Source organism: Anopheles moucheti, chromosome X, assembly GCF_943734755.1.
Source record: "Anopheles moucheti chromosome X, idAnoMoucSN_F20_07, whole genome shotgun sequence".
NCBI lineage: Eukaryota > Metazoa > Arthropoda > Insecta > Diptera > Culicidae > Anopheles > Anopheles moucheti.
The window spans coordinates 12,537,845-12,559,538 of NC_069142.1; the positions used below are offsets into that span (position 1 = coordinate 12,537,845).

Sequence of the window (21,694 nt, forward strand, 5' to 3'; positions counted from 1 at the left end):
AAAATCGAAACAACAACATCAAAAATTTTGAACACCCTTTACCCAGTGCCCCAATGCTGCTAAACTCAGCTAACCAAGTGCCCTTAACAATGTAAATTCGGCCTTAGATGTAGCAGTGGTAGGATTTTTTTTTGTAAAAACCGATAGTTTCTAACTACTGTTATGCGTTACAACGGGAGCTATCTAAAGAAAAGAGGCGTTTTAAGGTATTGGTCGTCCATCGACGCAGCTGGCTTAAGTTTATTGATGCTATTTATAGTTAGTTTATTTCATGTTTTCTTCTGTCCGCCATCCGGCCAGACAGAGTGGAATGGGCAAAAATGTCCAAACGTCTGGCGGGCACAGGCCTCCTATTGTTCGATGAGTCATCCGTTGCAGACGGTCAGAACAGCTTGCAAAAAAAAACAAAAAATGGGGCAACGGACCAGTGAATATGTCGCGAAGGTTAAGGTTAGCCAAACTGCCCCCCACCCCCAATTGTGCTACTCCCTTCAAGCGCTCGAGTTAGTTTAGTGCGTAAGTTGTTAAGTACTTTTGTCGGCCATTTCGCCATATTATACGGCGGTTGAAGAGATCATTATTGTACAAACCTAACCAGCTAACGTTACGTTGTAATTAAATAAAAGAAATTTTAAAATGAAAACAAAAAAAAAACACATACGCTCCGGAGTGGATTCGGTGTAGAGAAAATGAAAGAAATTTTACCAAACAAACAGCAAAACATCCCAAGCTGATATATTTCTGTGAGTTTGTTTTTTTGTTTTTGCTCGTACGCGTTTTCTCTTTTTCTTTATTGTTTATTTTTTTCAGACGAAGGAAAGGAGACCTGTAACATCCTGCTGTGCGTTGTGAAAAGAATACCTGAGTACCTGCGAAAGGGAAGGGAAACCTTGAGATGTGTCCTGTAGTTTTTGCATGTTTTTTTTTTTGCTTTATTGTTATAGAACATCTAACCTGCATGGATAAGGTTCTGGAGGGAAGATGACAATCAGATAGTAAAATCCGGAAAACCGATCTGAAATCAGAATAAAACTCTGCGTGCTTGAAGAAATGTAAAAGTGCTCGTGGAAGAATACCTTCAGTGTATTGAAGAATGAAGCATTTCTCACAAGATCTCGTCAATTTAATGATAGAAGTTATAAGTCACTCAAGAGAGAGAGAGAGAGAATGAGAGAGTATGAGAGAATCAAAGAGAAAAAAAGAGAGAGAGAAAGAGAAATTCTGTCTATAAACTCTTGGATATTATACATTTGACATCATCATATAGCTCAACATCCAAGTTATTACCCTTGCTGTGGCCACATGTTTGCCCTCGTCGATAATCGCCAGCAATTTAATGCGTAACTAATTATGGAATTTTTAACTTGTCACGTACAGATTCATTACGGAGCTAATCGATACATATGGACAGATTTCCCTGACCTTTAACAGGGAGCAAGAGTGGTTTTAAACAAATCGACCAGACGCCACTATCGTTTGGGGGGAAATCACCAAGGCTGGTCTAGGCAATATTTTACACCAATTTTATTTACTCGTAAGCAACGACCGTATTGCTATTTTCTTGGGAACCGTACCACTGCGGAATCGGTGTTGAAGTTGATCTAGGGCTAAAAAAGATATTAACACCTCGTCATCATTGCACGTGCGTCTAGGCGTCCGGCTTACAGTTGTCACGAGTTTCGCAGCTCCGCACCGCCATTGGGGTTTTCATTTTGAATTGGTTAGATTTTTTATCTTCGTATGCCCTCGCCGCACAATCGATGTGTCTGTTCTAGTCAGGCTTAGACGGAGTTTGATATAACATTTTCTCCGGACTCCGCATTTTTTTCTCCATGCTGTTCCGTATCTTATCTATGCCTGGTGTGGGGAGCCGTCTCTTCCGGTGGCGATCAATTCCCGCGTGATCCCTGCGCGCTGGGTGCTAATTTGTATGAAGCTAACGGTAACGACATCAGCTACGCTCTTTCGCAGAAGTAGCTTAGAATGTACAAATATGTTTTGTTGTTATTTTCGTACGCCACAAGCGTGCCACAAGTTAGGAATTCCTGACGTCCCTGAGGAATCGCGCTCAGTATTAGCACATATTTTTAGTATATATCTCAGTCTTTCCTTCTGTTGTTGCTTCTTTTACTAATATTTTTGTGTTTCTTTCATCTACTTTCTCTTCTTTCTTTCTTCCTTATTTCTTCATTTTTGTCCTTTCCTTCCAACCCTGTTTAATTTTTTTCTTTCACTGGGTTTCTTACTTCATTGTTGTCAGTTTATTTTAATTTCGTTTATTTATAAGTTAGTTCATAAATTGTTGAACCCTTGAGGCACACAATAAATTACATATGAAATGAAAAATGAAATATTTCGAACATGCGTTAATTGTGCTCGATATTTATATTACGACCATCATTCATCATTAATTTGCATCTCGAAGGTTTTCGACAGATAAAAGTGCTATCACCGTGCCTGAATGGCTTCAATTGATTGTGCCCAGCCAAGCGAGGGGTTGACTTGGTTTGGAGCGCCGTGCTACTCTCGATGCGGAAGTCTGATGGCTGATAACCAGGCAGAAACGTAACCTGACATTTCCGCTCCACGGGTCACCTCCACGCATATTGTTGAACCGTTTTTGGTCAATAGCTGTAACTCGCCTTCAACTCCATTGCACGCAGCAAACGCATAATTCTGCTCCCTTTCATTCAAACGGGATGGAAATATTCAAATTACATTTGAAGTACTTAAAATCCCATGACGAGAACGATGGAACACTGCTCGGTAGAAATAGCACCAACGCCCTATCACTAACTTGTCTTGTGTTTAAATATTGACAACGGCGCGAATCGTGTACCGGGTGTCATTTTTTTTTTATTTGTTGCAGGAAATCACACGCGTTAGGCGCGCGCCAAACAGTTTTTTTTGCTAAAGTAAACAAAATATTCTGTCGTGCGCCATCTATCAGTCCAGAGGATAGGATTAGTCATTGTGAGTTCCAGAGATATAAACGAAGCAAAGTTTGTTGAAATGTGAAAACATTGGTAAATTGTGAAAAGTGTTCCATAATTTCTTATCTGTTGGGAATTGTTTTTAATATACCTGCAACAAAATTCCCTGGAAGTCAGTATGAAGGTCCCGCACGCGTGACAGATTGCAATACAGATCACGTCTACGTCAATATTTTCACCTAGAACTTCATCACCTTGCGCCCCGCCGAGATTTCTTGTACCTACAGAAATCGACCACACGTGTATTAGGGTGTCGCGCACAGCCCATAACTCTATGTTTGATTCTGCCTGATGGTTGATCGATAGGGACGTAAGGTCCAAATCGGGATCTCAAGGTATCCAGCTGTGTCGTGTGGCTTACCACGTAGGAGTAATTATTATGCTGTGTAGTGTTTTTTTTTATTTTTGCAATCTAGACCACACACTGCCACACGCAGAAGATCCCTCCTGCCTTGGTTGATCGCAATCTCTATATAGTCGTCTTGTTTTCCCTTTCCCAAACAAGGATGTGTCCTAAATTATTTTTTTTCCTATTGCATTGCCTGCTGTGCTGCGTGTGTGTTTTACGTTTTAACCTGGGCGCAGGACGCACGATGGTCCTGATCGAGGTGTCTATTATTCGCCGGTTTAACATGCAGGATAATTGTCACCTTCCATCAAGAAAAACACATTGACAATAGTACTGAGAAGGGATGTTTTGAAACAAAACAGTCAAAACAGAGCGGGAAAAGAATGTCTGCTTTGTGAATCGGAATTGAATTGTATCCTGGTGGATGAATAGCTGGAATAATTAAGACCTGATCCAAGCTTCACACAACAAGAACTTATTTGCAAGAATATTCTTTAAAACCTCGGCAAAAAAAAGGTACATTGCACCTATCCGAATAAAGACGTAGAATAATTAAATGAAGCAGAGCGTAGCAGCAGGAAGTGTCAGATCCGGCCACACGATCCCATTAGGCAGTGGTGGTCTGTGCTCTGTAGGGTGCTCCGTCTGTTTGCACATGCGTCAGGACACTTCCAAACCAGGGCGGTTGTTGGCGTCCCCGATCCCGAACAGTTGGAACCGTGGTCAATGATACGATGGTGTTTATACTGGGTGGGTTGTGTAAGAAAGCGATAAGCAACATTGCGAGAGCTCGGGCATGGACGCCCCCGCAGCGTCGTGCCAACGCCTTGTGATTGATCCAGCTGTTCAATTATCTCGAAGACTGATTACCACGCGCACAGGCACGGTAAACCCCTCAAAAGGTGCATCGAAACGCGTCCGAATGTGGAAAGGATTCGACGCTGCGTGTCAGGTCGTTTTTAAACCTCTGTTGCGCAACGTGTACCTTTGGGTCATTCCCTAACTCTACCATATTTTAGGACGCATCATGTCAATCTGATAATTTTGCTTCAAGAAAGGCGACCTTTCACCAGGACGGGGGGGAAGAAATTAATAACGAAAGCAACAACAACAACAACAACAAAAAAGACCTCAAACCATCCCTTCGCTGATAAGAATGGATCGACATGGGCGCACGATAAAGGTAGAGAACGGGCACAGAAGAAAGTGCGAAGAAAGGTGAGAAATGTCAAGAAGCGTAGGCGGTAGGAGTTTGCCTGCCCAGACAATATACACAGGCAAACACTCTCGCTTTTACATGCGCATATTATTTGCTTTTACCTGTCAACGGCCATTCCTACTAGCGGTGTGCGAGCATATTTTTATGCCCGATAAAACCACGGGCCTGTAGCTGTATATAAACGAGACCCTTAATAGGGCCATTAAGAGTCACTAAATAGCTCTATCTTAAAAGGATCTTCTGGACATCCTTTCCGTCCTGATAGCTTTATTGCGTGCTGGTTAAAACGAATGTACGTTACAGGGTGTACCGCAATTCTTTGACAGTTTCCCATCAATTTTTGAACCCTTTCCGAGAATTTTTAACTGTGTCCCATCAATTTTTGAATTCGTACCGAGGTTTTTTTTTATTGGGGCGGTCCGGTGATGTATAGGTATCGGCGTCGGCTTCAATTTATTTTAAGTTAAACAAAACTAAATTTAAAGTCAAACAAAAATCATTCAAAACTGTTTACGAAACCGTAAAAAAAAAACCTCGGGCCTAATTCAAAAATATGTGTCACGCGGTCATTAAATTGTGGGGCGCAGTCATTAATTTGTTGGACGCATTCAAATATTGATGGGACGCAGTCAAAACATCCCAGGACGGATTCACGAATACCTGGGACGCACTCAAAAAACCATGGGAAACTGTCAAAAAATTGTGGGATACCCTGTATAAGCGAAGAACCAACTCCTTCGGGCTTTTCTGGTGACGAGTTTCGAAGAAATGGATACAATTGATGGATTTTGACACATGTCTAGATGTGGCGTAAACAAGTATCGACTCCGCTAGATGTAGACTTGCGATAGACTCCGCGACGCAATCACCTGATGAAGTCGTAGCCGCAAGGTCCCGCACCATCAATTCGATCCCTTCTGCTAAGAGGTTTTGTTACCGAGATAAGGTCCGAACCTTTTTTTTTTTGGCAATCCTTTCGCAGACGTTCGGGACGCAACACAGGTAGCCGTAGAACAACAACCAGAATTAAAACCTTCTTACCCCGAGCGATAAAGGCTATCGATTAGGCATTTCATTTTATTTTCCTCTTAAACTCCGGGCTCTAAACGCAGTGATATTATGGTTAGCAAACGTTACTCTTCTCGTTATGACGTCTCCAGGGTTCGCCGTGGTGGTGGTCATGCTCTCGGCTCGAGCTGAATCTGGAAGCCGTCCGTGCGCTTGAGGATGATGTCCGCCTGCAGCTTAAAGTCCTTCTCCGTCAGGTTGGAAACGACGCGATAGTGCCGCAGTATCGTCGATAGCAATACCTTCAGCTTGAGCATTGCATACTTTCTACCTGCAAAACGAGATGGGACGAAGTTCAGCAGAGCGCCGTCAGCCAGGAGTCGGAAATGTTACTTACCCACGCAACTTCTCGGCCCGGCACTGAACGGGATGTAGCTGTAGTAGTGCCGGTTCTGAGTGCGTTCCGGCAGGAAGTTGTCCGGATTGAACGTTTCCGGGTGCGGGTAAAGGTCCTCCCGCCGGTGGATCTTGTACGTGCCGATGACCACCGTCGTACCCGCCGGGATGGTGTAGTTTTTCGACGCCAGCTGCACATCCTCGTTGATCTTGCGCGCAATCATCGGCACCGGCGGGAACATGCGCAACGTTTCGAAGATCACCCGCTCGAGATACTTCATCTCGAGCGTATCGCCAAACGTCGCCTTCCGCTTGGAGTCGCCGAAGATCTGCCGCAGCTCGGCGTACACCCGGTCCTGTATGTGCTGGTGGATGCCAAGCAGACAAAGCACAAAGCTCGACCCGGCCGCCGTCGTATCGTGGCCCTCGAACATGATCGTGTCCACCTCCTCCTTGATCTCCTCGTCGCTAATGTTTGCCCCGTTGTTGGCCGTTTCGATCATCAAGTCGAGGAAGGCGAGCCGCCGCTTCTCGCCGATATCGTTCTCGTCGTTATCGTCCAGATCGTCGCGCAGCATCGAACCCTGCGAGATGAAGGCGGGCGAACTGGCGAGATTGCTCTCGCCCGGTTTTTCCTCCTTGCCGATAATTTCCGTCAGCGACGGTGACGGTGCCTTACCTTCGGCGATCTGCCGCTGGAACAGTTGCTTCTTCTCGCGCACCACTTTGCGCGTCAGCCCGTGAATGATCTGGAGCAGGCGCTCCTGCTCCTTCTTGACGCCCGTCAGATTGAACAGTGGATCCAGCCGCAGATGAATCTTCAGCTGACGCTTGTGCAAGATGTCGCACATTCTGTAAAAAAAGCGATGATTTTGTGATGCGGATTGCATAGTTTCAGGCGGTCGATAACACTCACTTCATGACGGCCATTGCGTATTCGAACCCTTCCTTGTTTTCGCCCGTCCGCGTGGAGCCCATCGCCGTCTCGAGCAGTATGTCCACCGTCACCTCACTCATGTAGTCGTGGCAGTCGAAGACGTGGCCGACCTCCCGCGACATACGCTTCACCACCGCCAGACTGTTGTCGTTGAACACGTCGATGAACGTTTTCAGCACGTTCTGGTGGAAGGCGGGCGCGATCAGCTTCCGGTGCGACTTCCACTTGTCGCCCGAACTGATCAGCAGCCCATCGCCCAGCCAGGGCTTGAAGAAGCGGTACTCGCTCGACTTCTCCAGGTGCACGTAGCTGTTCAGGATGATCTCGACGTCGGCCGGTTCGGTGAGAAACACCACCAGATGATAGCCGAGCCAGCCGCGTGCGACCGTACCGTAGATGTAGCTCAGCTCCATCGCCTTCTCCATGATTTGATTGTGGGTTTTGCCGAGCAGCATGTTTGCGTTGCCGATCAGCGGGTAAGCGACCGGGCCCGGGATCAGGTTGCCCAGCTTCACGTACCGCCGGGTCTGCATCCACAGGTGGAAGAGTGTTGCCGCGGCTAGCAGCAGTACCGAACCGACCGTCACCGACAGGACCCAGCTGCCCGGGATCGTCTCATCGCCCACCATTCGCTCCGGAATCGTCTCCACACCCATGATCACTTGGTTTCTGAACACTGCACGCCACACTACGGACACTCGAAGTTATCCCGGTTGCCAGACGGTGTTGAGAAGGGTTCTACGCTCTGTGTGCACCAGAACTGTGTGTGGATGTTGTTGCCAGGGTAGGCACGAGAACACTGCTGTAATGCACCACCGACGATCCAAGCTGTTGCTCTGGCTATCATTTTGCCGCAGGCGAAGTATTTATAATCGAACGAGTCTGGCCACCGGTGATCCGGTGCAGTCTAACCCCCCTGCATATCAACAGCAAAACAGAAAGGTGTAAAAAAAGAAAATACAAATCACTCATAGTGCACAACCAAAATTGAAGGGCGCCAGCGCTTTGAGGTGAGGTGTCGGTGGCGGTGTCGGGGAACCGTTGTAGCAATAAACTTTTCATCAAATTGTAAATGGCAATGGTTATTCATCAGGTTGACCGGCCGGCCGGCTCACTTGACATGCATTCACGCCAACCCGTCCCCAGCCAGCACGCGCCTAACCCTTCTTCCACGATCGTGGCTGTCTTTATCCGTATTTTCGGCGCAACGGCGCTCTGGCGAGGAATGGCCAGTTCGGAGGCCAACCAATCGCTCCAAACGACTGCAACCGATCAGCCAGTGTGCAGGCACGAAACGATGTTCGCAAAAATAGTGGTGTTACACACGGTGGAGTTACGAGTTCGCTTAGGGGTTCGGTTTTTTGTTGTTGTATGTCTTTTGCTTATCGTTCCAACAAGCTATCAACCGAACGCGCCAACCAATCAACCGATGCGATTGCGGACTATCAACGTGCTCTATGGGGTTTATTTAGTGAAGTCAGCGTCAGCGACAGTTGCACTGCAGTTTGCGCGCAGTAAAGGTAACATCATAAAGACATCAAGTTGGTTTTCGAAGACAGAGAATTCGTACTTCTTCGCAATATTTGATAAGACTGAGGAAATATTCGGAAATTCCAACAACGGAATGCTCACAACGTGGTCTAGAATGAAATTCTAATCTTTTTAGCAGAAGATCCACAAATCTCTATAGTAAAACACATCGCACCGGTCAAGATCTCTATCAGAATCGAATATCGGCAAGTGCTCAGTAGTGACGTCTAAGTGTTCCAACTACCTTACCTCACTATCACCGCGAGATGCAACATCTCGAAAATACATCAGTCAGCCAACTCTGAACCTCACCATCAATAGTAAAAAAATAATTTGTTTCGATAAAGGGCCTTCCCAGCTGATAGTGGTCTTGCAAAACAACCACCAACTATCGGCGATTTGCATACGCTCCTGACCTTCTTCGTTTTTGTTGCAATTGGTGAGCGCTTTTTTTTGTTTTGTTTTTTGTTCTGTTGTTGTTTTTGTTTTGCATATATATTCAGTTGTCTTTTTTTTTATCTGTTTCTTCTTTTGTCCGTTGGCAGTTTGTTGTTGCCTGGTGGTTGCCACAAGTTAATGTCGTGCATCGACCGATTGACCCTTCCGCGCGCACTGCATATCGTAGCGCATTCGGCCGATGAAACCGCGAGTGGTATAAATTAAACTGTCATCAGCACTGAGGAGGAGGAGGTTCTGGGAATTTATGAAACTTTTCTAGCGTAAGCTAAGCAGTAAGCTAGGTAATAATGGTCGGCAATCGCTTTTGGGGAACTCAACTGCTCCAAAGTTCAGCAGGCGTTGTTTGATAAAGGGTGGATCTCACACGTGACTCTGGCGGCACTGTGTCCAGCTCCTTTTGGATATTGTAATTGAGGCAATATCCCCTTTCTTGCTAGTGGATTACTATTAACAGTATTAGTGAGGCTATTATTGGAGCTGTTATGAAGGGAGTTCTCGAGTGTCTAGTTCCCCATACAGAAGCCAATTATTTGAACCTCTACCTGTCTTGTGATGGCAGGGTGAAGTTGGTTGCCACCAATTTATGCGCATAGGTACACGCCTTTAGAACATGCGAACGTGAGGAAGCATTTCGCTCAGAGGTGGCACACTATGGGTGGAGTTAACCACGTGCCGATTCCACATATCATCAGCATCGCTCGAAAACTTCGTCATTATGCTGCGTCTGGCGAGCTTCACCTCCACGAATTCTTTCATCTGCTAGAGGGTGTACGTTCCACGCGGCCTAAAACCTGCTCGGCACGTGACCGAGACCCTGCTCCGCACTGTCCGCGCTGTGGTGTTTGTGTGTCGACGATTAAATGTGGGTTATGTTCGGGGCGCACCTGAGCAGCGAGATGTTGCCGCGTCGCTGAGATCATTTCCGTCTGTTCGTTTGTATAGGCACGTACGCGCTGGTGGACCTGCGTCCACCTTACCGGTAGCGGCCTGTACCGGTAAGGCACACGTCTGGCGGATTAGCCACCGAGAATAGTGCCCAGAACGGTAATGCGCACCGGCACGCTCTGGTACGGGCACACCGATCAGCCGTGAAATTGTATAACAAACGCTTTAAGCTGCGGTTTAATTAATCTCATTTTTCGAGTGTCATCCCAGCGTTGAAAGAAAGCAGTTGTCCACTGAGGCAAAACGGGAGGGTCCGAGAACACAAAACAAAACAAAAACCACCCGCCGAATAGCATACAAAATCGGAACCGAATGCCGAATCCGAAACTAACAGGGTAAGCGGATTATCCCGGTGATCCCAAAAACCCCAACCGAACGGAAGGACAGGAAGCATCACACACATCAAACCTGCCAATCCGCCCAAAATAAGCGCACTGAAACGCGCGCGTTCCGCCATTCACACGGCCAGGGCATTAAAACGTTACGGGGCGGTGTTTTGCATCCACGATCGGTTCGGTTTTGCGTCATGCAACGTTGGCCGGGCATGCAGAAACTGTGGCTAAGTTCGCCGCATTAATAAAGAGAAGCCCGGTACGTACGTAAGGATCACGGTCAATGCAGTTTTGACAGCGACTCGTTAACGCGCCCGGTGGTGATGAGGGCCATTAGGTTAATGGCGTAATCCTGTCAACACTGGACCGCATCAAACCGAAAGGATTAGTTTAAATCTTCGGGCACAGGGGTTTTCATCGCGGCGGAATGACAACTTTTACAATCTTTTTGTTAATTTAGACAGCGGTATGAGTTATTTGTTTCCGTAATCAAATGTTGGCAAATGGGGTTTTTTGTTCGAATTTTACAAAAAATCAATTATTTGAGTTAATATTATTTTAATTTTTAAATTAATGTTTCAGAATAATTAATTTAATTTTTATGAAACCGTCAAATGGTGCAAAACTATTTAGTTTTTTTTTAGCTTATTAATTAAAGCATTATAAGTATTATTTATTAAAGTATTAAAATATATCGCCTTTAATATTATGCTCTATCATCAGAATAGCGCAGTAACCCTGCACCTGTTGAATTATCCAACGCTTACCTGGCAGCTTACTCCTTAATATCTCAATAGGGCACACCGACCCCGTTGGAAAGGCTTTTGTGTCCTCTCCACCCTACTAATTGACTGTTTTGAAAACAGAATTATTACGAAAACGTCATTACCCCCTTCAGCAGCCGAGCTTTATGGGGTGGATTTTAAGGAACTAAGCAGGGGGATTATTCTGCTGCAGGACACGCTCCCGTTGAGGAGAATAAAAAGGAACTCGCGCGGGAGCTGCAGGATGAGAGACAAAGATTAACCGCGATGGATACAGCTGCAAGTGAATAATGGGACGGTATTCGCCGGCCGAGAATGGATCCATCAATGATGCTACTTAATTTTCATTTGCCGGACAATGACAGCCGTGATTGAAATTTCCAGCTGTGTTTACGTCGGTATTTTTTTCCAACCTGAGTGAAACATAAACTGAATTAAGTAAAAAAAAAACAAACTTCCTTGTACTGCCCCCTTCTGTTATAATTGTATAAAATAAATAAAAAAAATTAAATGCTTCCAGAATAGAATGGAGCGAAATAACATAAAAAATCCAATGCGTCAAAATCCGTTCAACGTTTCCCAAAACCGGAAGCGCTATCGAAAGCGAATAAAAACCCGAAGCCCTAACCCGGGCGTGATCGGTATTTTCGATTTTGTTGGATCCGTTTTCTCTCACCAAATCCGTTCCGATTTCGATCATCATCCCATCGGGTTTGATGATCGATCCTGTCAAGGGGTACGGTTCCTAACAAAAGGACGTGAGTTTGGCCGCATTTTAGGCAACGGACGCGCCTGAACTGTGTATTTTCTGCTTTGCCATGATGTTTGATGTAGGAATTTTGTTGAAAACGTTTGTGTTATAGGTTGTTTTTTCCCTAAATGCCCCGAATTAACCGCCTGCTAAATATCGTACCATATCCAATTTATCATTTTATTCCATTAGGGGTTCGAAGGGATGTGGCTCTTTTTTCACATGTCATACAGAATAACTCTGCCTTATGTGTTATAAATTTTAAACCTGTTTCAACATATTTTAAAAGTATTATCCGACAAAATATTAAAATTATTGTCTCTTTATTTCGAATCGTCTCTACAGTTGGTAAACAATATCTTCCATTTGAGACAAATCTGCCACAAATCTGTATTTTTCTAAAACATACATCATATCTTCAATACTGTTGGCTATACGTAAGCTCTACGAGTATTTTTGTAATACAACAATATATCTTATTAAAAAATAATAATATCCTAATGTTTTATTGATAAAAATACGAATTCTAATCTATTGAACCAAGCAACAGATTTCGGATATTTGCTAGCAGTGCTAATAATAACTTCATTTGTATAAAACTTATTTCAGACTCGAAAATCATAAAAAAACATGCCAAATTTATGTTTCATGAATCTCCGAGGGTTCATGAATCTCTGAGGAATCGTGAATCTCGGAGGATTCATGAATCTTCGGAATAGATTCAGATTAATTCATTCAGTTCAAAGATTCGGGGATTCAAAGATACATGAATCTGAATCTGAATTACCCAACACTACTTCTGTCAAATGAATCATTGCCTAATTAAGGAATGCCTCGATTATCATATTTGTTTTTGAGGGTTTGTATCTCTTGAGCAACTCTGTAAGATAATCAACACAATCGACGCATGAAGTCATCGGACATTAACCCTAAAATCCACACAGAAAAACCGTATGCACCGTACATGCATTTTTATTTGCTGCCACTGAATAGTTGCGATTCGGCAACGAAACGGTAGCAAACGGTGCAGACGGTTATCTTCCTGTACACGGCAAGTGTGCACACATGTACGTCCCAAAATGCGTCGTTTCTTGGAAATGTGATCGAAAAAGTGCAGCCGCCGAGTTCGTATGCGAGCGTCTGCCTTCCGGAAACGGCGGAAAATTGTCCACACAGCCACATGTGTGCCACAATGGCAAATGGATGTGGCAGTGCCGTTGCCTTGTCCCAATATTTTCGCTTCACGCATATCGTACAGACCGTCGCTGTTCAAAGCAAACGCAGCGAGGGCATTACGAGTGTTGAGACGCTCGCTGGCTTACCCAGAAACCCCGGAAGCAAATGTCGTCACTAGAGGTTTTTTTTTTATTATCGCAGACGATCCAACTGATGGACATTCGGAAGATGTCCGGAGGGATTTAGTTGACTTTGTTGTGTGTTTTCCTTAGCTCAGGAATTATTGTTTCAAACATTCAATGTCCACTAGTTTTCGTGCTCACTCGAACCTCAAATTCTAGAAGTCCTCAATTAGGGTCGCTTTCAATTTTAAGTAGTCCATTGGGAAAGATCAAGCTGAGATCAAGCTGAGCACCAGAAGTGTGTGCTAAACGCGCCTCACATCTGGACATTTGTTGCGCAGGTCAGTACCGTCAGTGTGTTGAACATTATGCCAAGCAGCTACGAAGCCCTTCAGTGTTTTTGTAGCACTTTACACACTCATTAAGAAGCGATCGAGTGACCAATCGATCGAGGCGTGTGCGCTCGTGTGTCCAGAGTGTCCAATTACAGCGCCAGGCGCAAGATGTAGAAATCCAACACCCGGGACAAACTTCCGCGAAACGGAACGGACGTCGGGGAATGCTTCATTAACACCGACACCGTGCGGCCTGGATCGCTCATGCCCATCATTCTCATCCTGGAAATAGAAAGCAACCAATTTTCAACCTTCAAAGTTGCTTTGCAAGACACTTCAAAACGGCGACAAACGCCTGGACGTTTACCGAAATGTTGGCGTTGGTGTTTGGCAGCTCTCAACCACTCCAGGCACTGCTGGTACAGTTTTGCACTAGCGACAGCCTAAAACCAAACTTCACAAAACACACGCACACGAAACCAAAACATCTTCCTTCCGTCTCCGTTTCGGGCGGAAACGGATATCAAGTGCGTTGGTTGCGTTGCGTTTGAAACTTTAGACGAAGTTGCGGAGTTCTGCCCTCCGTTGGACGGTTGGGTTTTCGTTGCGGCCCGGCTAAGGAAGTGCGGTTTTGTGTGCGTTTCCTGTGTAAGTCGTGCCTTCACGTTCGACCGTGCTCATTCGTAAACGTCCAAGGACGTGGTTTAATGGAATAATGATTTAAAGAAAGATCCGGACCCCTTAAAGGCAAAACTGGCACGGACTTTGGTTTTGTGGTAATCGATGGTATGCGAAGGATGGCAGCAAACCGCAAGCCCGTAGCATCATTTGGAGGTTGGAGGTTTGGAGTTTTTTGGAGTTTTGGGTTGTCCATGCAAACTGGAGACGATTTTTACATATTTTCCTATGGGACACTATGGGAGCCAAACAGGGCAAAATTCTCCTTTGTGTTATATTATGTGTGTTATATTATTTTGTGTTATATTATATTTATTTATAGTAAAATAAAATGTTAAGATTTTGGTGTAAAGTTAAAAAAGTAAGTGCGAAATTTATCAAAAACGACGGGGTTGATATTTATTTATTTATTTTTACTATTTTTTTTTAAATATAAATTACAAGGTAAATTTGATGTCAATAATTTATGAGTAATTACAATAAGATAGCGATAAAAATCGTTTCATGAGCATCAAGACTATTTGTTAGTTTAGTTAGTTAGTTAAATGTTTGTTTATTAGTTACGTGTGTGAATACATGTTACAAATTTCATTGATACTGGTTTCTTAATTTAACTTTAACAAATAATTAATCAACTTTACTTATCAGGGACGTTTTTCGATTTCGTTCTATAGCGAATTGATAATGTATACCGTAGGGAAAATTTGACAAAAAAACCCAGGATCTAATTTTGAAGTTTTTCAACCTTATATCTATCTGATTCCTACCATAACCTATTTTATACTATTAAAATACTCTCAAGATTGTTGCCTAATTCCTATCTTACCTTAAGTTTAAAGAGTTTATATTAAATGAGTTTTCTTACTGCATTTACCAGGCTCCTTTCACATTTTTCTCTATACTTTTGTAGAGTGTTTAATAGATCAATTTTTGGCAGAGACGATTTGTTAGTAAAATTGTTAATTTATGTCCCACCTCAACTGCGTCCATTTCCCACTGTGCAATTAATAAATGTAACGAATCTATACCTTCCGGAAAATTGTTTATGGCCGGTTTCGATGGGGGGGATGAAAATGGTAAGCAAGCACCGATGTCAAGGTGTTGTTTTTCAATTTCATTCAACACTCCTTTACCATCATCCCGGCTCGCAGTGGCAATGAAAACATGAAAACGAACATTACCTAACGACAGGGCCGTTTTGCCCGATCGGTCACCCTTTTATTTATGTGTGTGTTGTTTTTTTTGTCTCTATATACGTTCACTCGGTGATCGCATGCGCCCCAGGACATTGCAACCGGACGCAGGAAATGATGGGCGCACATCCGGTTTACGGGCGAGTTGGCACGGTTCGCCGCTCTGTAGTCCTGGGCTCGGCCAAAGGCAAACCCAACAACTGAATGCACCGAGCCGTTGCAAAATGAAGCGAGCTTGTCCTGCTGGAAATCAATCAAAATATCCTTCAGAAAAACTAATCAAATGCATGGTTTCCTGCTGTATCGCTTTGGGGAGGGATGAAAAACAGTCCCGCTGCAGGATAATTGGAGTGTCCTGAAGGGTTGTCGTTTCGTTTCGTTGTGTCCCTTTTTACATTATGGGTATCCTTCGGGAAACATGTTCGGCAATTACGTCAACCGTATACCGCATCGTCCGAGAATCGAAATCAGCCATTAAGTTTATGATTTTATTAAAATAGTTGAGGTACAAATTTGTGTCTAACACGCCCAGGGATATCACCGCATTTCTTAAGAAAGGATACACACATTCGGAAGATGTCCCAAGTAGAAAAGTTTCATTAAACTCAAAAAGAAAAACCCGCATTCCGAAAAACAAAAATCTTCTCGCCCAGATGCAGTGCCCGTGTCCTGGCATCCTTGCCCAGCCCGACAGTATCGTCCTTCAGATCTCAGCTGGGTTTATCCTCACCCACGGCTGCGGTTATATTGATACACATTTATTATTCCACCTCGGGTCCCGCGCCTCATAAAAGTCCCCGGCAAGATAACGATCCTGACCGCCCAACTCCTTCGCTCGCTCCCTTCCATACAGCAAGGGAAAGGTCCTGGCGGGACTAAGGCATCCCCTGCCAAGGACATCAGGTCACAATCAGTGTGTGACATTTTTGTTGTTGCTGTTGTTGCTTCCTCTACGCTCGGCGGGATATCGCTTTTCTTTCCCACCCCCCTTCGGTCTGTGTCCTGTGGCGTCGGTGCCAAGGAAAGTTGATTAATCCATAGCAAAAGGATTATTTGGTCTCGTTGTGAGATGCATTTTTATTTATTTCTTTATTCCACTTTCTCTTTCTCGCTCTCTCCCTTTCAAACACATCTCAAACCCTTTGCCGGGCAAATCTGATGAGACAAATCTAAAGCAAAGGCTCACGTGGAGCAACGAAAATGACAAAAGTAAACAAACGATCGAGATCGGAATCGGTACCTGGTTCGTCCAGTGATTTTGATATGATTTTTGGATCGTAAATCTCAACCCTTATGAAAATTATCACACACACACCAGCAGCCAAACGTAAAATTCATATAGAATTTGCCTGTTTTTTTTTTATACAGATTTTCTTTCTCTCTCACTCTATCTTCTTAAATTGTCTCACTGCTGAAGTGAAACCCATATTGAGGGCTGGATTTGTTGTGATGGATGCATAAAGGATGTGATTTTCCTCTGCAAGCATGTGTCCTTTTTTACATATGTTTCCCATCATGCTGTTCGTGAGCAGGACTGTGAGGATAGTTTACTTTCCACTAGTTGTTGCGTCAGTGTTGCCAGTTTAGCATACCCGACAAGGGTATGTGAAGAGTTTGCTTTCCAACCTTAAGAGCAAGTTTAATAAGTTTAAAATTATAAGAATTAAACATTAAATATATTCAAGGAAAAAAAAAATAACATAATGACTGCTGTTTTGGGCTCGCTTGCCTAAGCAGGGGTTTACTTTTAAGGATTGTTGTTTATTCAAATTTTAATTTTCCAAATGTTTGTTGTTGAATTATTTAATAAATTTAATTACCTGCACACTAAATTCTCAAAAATATGCTAAAAACCGAGTAACACTTTTCATTTGACGATTAATATTCAATTATACCGATCAACATGGAAACCCCTGTAAAATATTAATGAATTCGAAAGCAAGATATTCGAATCATTACCAAATCTATTTAATGCTGGTAAATTTAAATTCAATTTTAGGTGACTTTCGGTAGGGTGTCCTAGCCGGCTGTATTACTCAATACAGGCATTCCCCGAGATACGCTATTACAGCGGACCGCTATAATCCGGGAAAAATCCGCGTAAGTCGAATCCTGGTGCAATTTCGTTTATACTTCAAAGTCACAGAGTCGACTTCCTTCTCTGGAATTATTCTTTTCGACGAATCAGACGATTTTAAGAAAGAATATATCAAAATAAGTTAGAAAGAAGTGTTGTATGTGGCAAAAAGCATCTTTTTGCTTAGATTTTGTGCTATAAACTAGCTCATCTGTCAAATTTCCAAAATCCGCGTATCACCAAATCCACGTATAAGAGGAACCGCGTATCTCGGGGACTGCCTGTCCCCCGTTGGAACTACAACGATTTAACTTATCAATTGTACTGTTACTGACGTCAAGGCATGCCTTGAAATAATGATCCCAAAACTCGTACTCAATCAATGTTTTAAGGCGAGCAACATCAGCAACATCCCGCCAAAAATTCCCAATCTACCCGCCGTTAAGAAACATTTCGTGTCCTTTCTGTTTGCCTATGTCACGGTTTCCAACACTTCGGCCTCGGCGCTGTTTCATTAACTTCCTTTTGCGCTTACGGTTCGTCTCGTGCGTCGTCCTTGCTGAAACGATCGTATAAATCCTTGAATCTTTGGTTTAAAAAAAAAACAACAGGGCGAAGAAGAAACGACTAAATCCTTGGAAATAGGAAGCCTTGGCGGAGCGAGTAATAGGAGAACGAATATCCCGGGCAATAGCAATTCTTGAACCTCGTCCCCGGCTGTGCGTTCGGTTTTTGGTGCTCAAAGTTTTTTGTTTTTTTTTTTTGGTGTGTCGATCATCTTTAGGACGCGCGTTTCGTTGGGTGTCGCTCGTTGCCTTCAAGACATTTCCCACTCGTGGGATAGTTCCTCTCTCAGGGGGTTTTTCCTTTCCCCGACAGCGCGCGGCTTGACAGCATCTTAATTGATAGCGAGAATAACATCAGCACAGCGTTTTATCTTTCGCTGGCACGGATGCGTGATGTCAAGACGTCGCCAGAAGGATCAGACGTTGCGCGACGAGTGGGAATGCGAGAATGTGGAGTCGGGTGGTGGGCAAGAGCATGCACATAAAAATACCATGTAGCGGAATCTTAAGAGGTTGGCAGTTAAAAAGAAAGCAAAAGAAACGAAATAAAGCCGCTCCAGAAGCCCGTTCCGTAGAAGTACTTCGGCGAACGTTGAGAGCAGTAGGGAAGGAGTGGGTCCTTCACAATGGCTTGCTGAAGTGCCGTAGTTTGTTGCACGAGGGCCAAAGTGCACCAATTCCAGTGCGAAACCGCCCTGTTGACGGGGCAGCTCGAGTACGCACCCGCGCGCTTGTGCTTGAAACATATATCACTGTTGCCACTACTGCTGCTCCACATCCTTTTGCTAGCATTCTAATACACCGCAACACCCTCAGCGGACCCCAGCGGATTCTGCAAAAGGATTTACCAGCCGGAAACGAAGCCAAAAATCGGGTACAACCCCCTTAAAGTGCGAATTTAGGGGCAATCGACACTCACGCACACACACATACACGGTGTATATTTTTCTCGCTCTCTGTATGTGTGTGTGAGGTTATGTACAAACGGTTCCTGAAGCAAAACAAGAGGGTCCTGAATCGGGCACTGAAGCGTATCGTGAAGCTGGGTTTTTTTTTTGGTGCCGCACCACCGAACGCCACCTTGTCTATAGGGTCCTTTCCCTCTGCCCAACAATTCTACCTTTTGAACACTAGAAGCGGTTCGCGTAATTTCGATACATAATTCCCGAAGGGTAAATGTCTATCACCGGAGGAGGTGAAACCGGGAAATGCGAAGGGAGAGCGAAAACGGGTCCTTATGTACCGCGCTTGGTGATGGTTTTGTTGGTTTGGAAACATCGGAGTTGCCAGGAGTTGTCAGCAACAAAAAAAAGCTACGAAGGACCTTCGGTAATCTTCACTCTGCAAGGGGGGGGGGAGAGAAATAAAGGACCCTTTTTGCCTATGTATGTAACCGGTGCGGCATGGATGGAAGGAAACGGATAGAAACGCAAACGGCAAGTCCCCCGATGCTTTCGATCATCAATGCGCAACGCAATTGGAAGAGGACGGCCAGGTGTGTGTGTGTGTTACTGTCTGACTCACGAGCGTGCGCTCCAGCTGATCGTGCAACGCGTAAGCGAGCGCCGGGGTATGTCTGTTTTATATATTTTTTTTCCATTCCTTTCTTCCTTTCTTACTCCTGGTCCTGTTTAATTTCTGCCAGTATGAGGCCGGCTGCGAGCGGTGGGCACGCGACACATCGCCAGAACAACAGCAACCACGGCAGCGACCGGACCGAAGTCTCGCTGCGCACCAAACTCGCGTCAAATGATCGTGTTTCGTGTGTGAATGTGTGTTTGTGCGTGTGCTAAAGTGCGTTGGTTGGTTTGAGCCTTCAAACTTCAAACGCTCCGTCAGTCAACTTCAAGCCGCGTGTGACAGTCTTCCCAAAAGGAAAACTCTCCAAAACAATGTCATCCGGCGGCCCAACGTCACTCAACCCACCGAAGCGGCTGAAGCTGAAGGAGAACGAGATGGTGGTGACGGTGCGCGACTTCCAGCCAGGGGCGCTCAAGCGCAAGCTCCCGCTCGGGAACTACGTCAGCGCGGACAACGTCCTGCCGGCGGTCGCCGTCCAGACATTCGCCAAGCAGCTCGCCCACATCGGTGCTGGCGCCGGGCCCGGCCGGAAGCGTTCCGGCAGCACCGAACCGCGAACCGGTGTATCCGCGGTCGAGCGGCGTAACGCGCGCGAACGCAACCGCGTCCAGCAGGTAAACAATGGGTTTGCGGCGTTGCGCCAGCGCATCCCGGACGAGATAGCGGAAGCGTTCGAGGCGGGCACAACGGCGCGCGGTGTCCACAAGAAGCTGAGCAAGGTGGAAACGCTCCGGATGGCGGTGGAGTACATCAAAAGCTTGGAGCGTCTGCTCGAACACTCCGGCACGGGTGGGGCGCGCATGCCAACCTTCACCGACGACACGTCCGACACTCAACTACCCGCCACACCACCCCCGGAACCGGTAACGGGCCAGTCGGGTAACTTCTTTCTCGCAATCAAACCACGCACCTCGAAGCTGGAAAGCGGCGGAACTGGCCTGGTGGCCGGTAATGGCGTCGGTACCCTCGATCAAACGCAGATCACCATCATCAACGGGCATCAGTACATGCGCATCCCGGGCACCAACACCTTCCAATATCTCGACCCGGAAAGTCTGCACGATGAAGATGACAGCTCCACCGAGCGAATTGGAGCTCCACTGCCGGACGGCGAAGAGGAGGACACATGCTCCAGCAGCGGTGATCTACTGAGCGAGTCCGCCATCGCACTGTCGCCGCAGAGCAACTTCACGCTCGAGCCGGACACGGACTCGAAGCGGGACGTGGACTCGCTCTACCACTCCATCGTCTCGGACGGACCGGTGTTCGATCAGCAGCAGTACGATGATCTGATGCTGATCAAGTCGGAACTGCAGGACGAGGCGGACCTGGCGGAGGACGCATCCTTTCTCAGCTGGTTCGAGGCGAACCAGCAGTTGCAGCTCCAGCAGCAGCTGCAACACCACCTACAGCAACAGCTCCAAAGCGAGCAGAGCTTGCTGGACTGATCAAGCCATACCGTGGAGATTACAAAAAAGGAATCCACAAACCAACCAATGCGCAAGTGTAGCAGTAGCAGGTAGTGTACATAGAATGCATGTTCGTCTGTGGGTCGAACAACATCGCACGTCTTACACATCATTCCCCCCATTTTGCGACTATTTATGACTATTTATTGCAAGCCTCTCTCTTTAACGTACCCTGTAGTGCCCTTATTTATTTACCCAATAGTTCACAAGCGAGTCGGAAAATAATACTTAAAATTATTCGCTTTGAGGATCTCTGGCGTTTGCAGGGAAATTATTAGCATCATTTAATCCAGAAGGTTATGGATATTATACAACAGAGCTCCTATACGTAAGCCGTAGAAATGTTAGACAGATTGTTTGGTATTGAGCGGGAAAACTCGCTGTTTGTAATGATAATGCAAGCGTCCACCGCACACTAGCTTCTTATTTTTAGTGCCTGTCAAACGAACTGTCATTACGGGGGACGGTCTTCTTCTTGACTGATATAAGTATTACGTTTACACGTTGCATAGTATTAGAGACTGATATACCCGTACCGGGGGGTTAGCTTATTATAAATGATAGAAGAGGAGTAAACACAAAAAAAAAACGGCACCATCACCATCTCACCACCCTTCACTGTAAATGTGTACGCGTGTGCGTGTGTGTGTATGTAAAATTGAAAGTAAATAAATTGAAAAATGCACGACAATAAAAATAACATTTCGTTTTTTTTTTGGGTAGTACATACAATAAGGGTGAGAACCCCCCCCCCCTCCCCTCCCCGCCACCCTACCCCTCCCCTTCATAGGTATTTTCTTTGGTAGAACAATTA

At 45.3% G+C, this 21,694-nt stretch overlaps 2 protein-coding genes across 2 annotated transcripts; one reads left to right on the forward strand and one right to left on the reverse strand.

Annotated features, from left to right (window-relative positions):
• Positions 1-5,631: 5,631 nt before the first annotated feature.
• LOC128306752 (cytochrome P450 4g15-like) lies at positions 5,632-7,558 on the reverse strand. The gene is made up of 3 exons (XM_053044353.1): positions 6,882-7,558; positions 5,967-6,817; positions 5,632-5,900 (listed from the first exon to the last, which is right to left on the reverse strand). The coding sequence occupies exons 1-3, from the start codon at positions 7,556-7,558 to the stop codon at positions 5,740-5,742; spliced, it is 1,689 nt and encodes a 562-aa protein (XP_052900313.1). The 3' UTR covers positions 5,632-5,739.
• A 12,164-nt stretch (positions 7,559-19,722) lies between these two features.
• On the forward strand, positions 19,723-20,859 carry LOC128307268 (achaete-scute complex protein T8). The gene has a single exon (XM_053045028.1). The coding sequence runs from the start codon at positions 19,723-19,725 to the stop codon at positions 20,857-20,859; it is 1,137 nt and encodes a 378-aa protein (XP_052900988.1).
• The last annotated feature ends 835 nt before the right edge of the window (positions 20,860-21,694 follow it).

Excerpts from the sequence above, each read along its gene's own strand:
- LOC128307268 (XM_053045028.1), top strand. The coding sequence starts at position 19,723 with ATGTCATCCGGCGGCCCAACGTCACTCAACCCACCGAAGCGGCTGAAG.
- LOC128306752 (XM_053044353.1), bottom strand. The coding sequence starts at position 7,558 with ATGGGTGTGGAGACGATTCCGGAGCGAATGGTGGGCGATGAGACGATC. Across the intron at positions 6,818-6,881 it reads TACGCAATGGCCGTCATGAA|AATGTGCGACATCTTGCACA; the intron begins GTGAGTGTTATC and ends CTTTTTTTACAG. Across the intron at positions 5,901-5,966 it reads CGGGCCGAGAAGTTGCGTGG|GTAGAAAGTATGCAATGCTC; the intron begins GTAAGTAACATT and ends CTCGTTTTGCAG.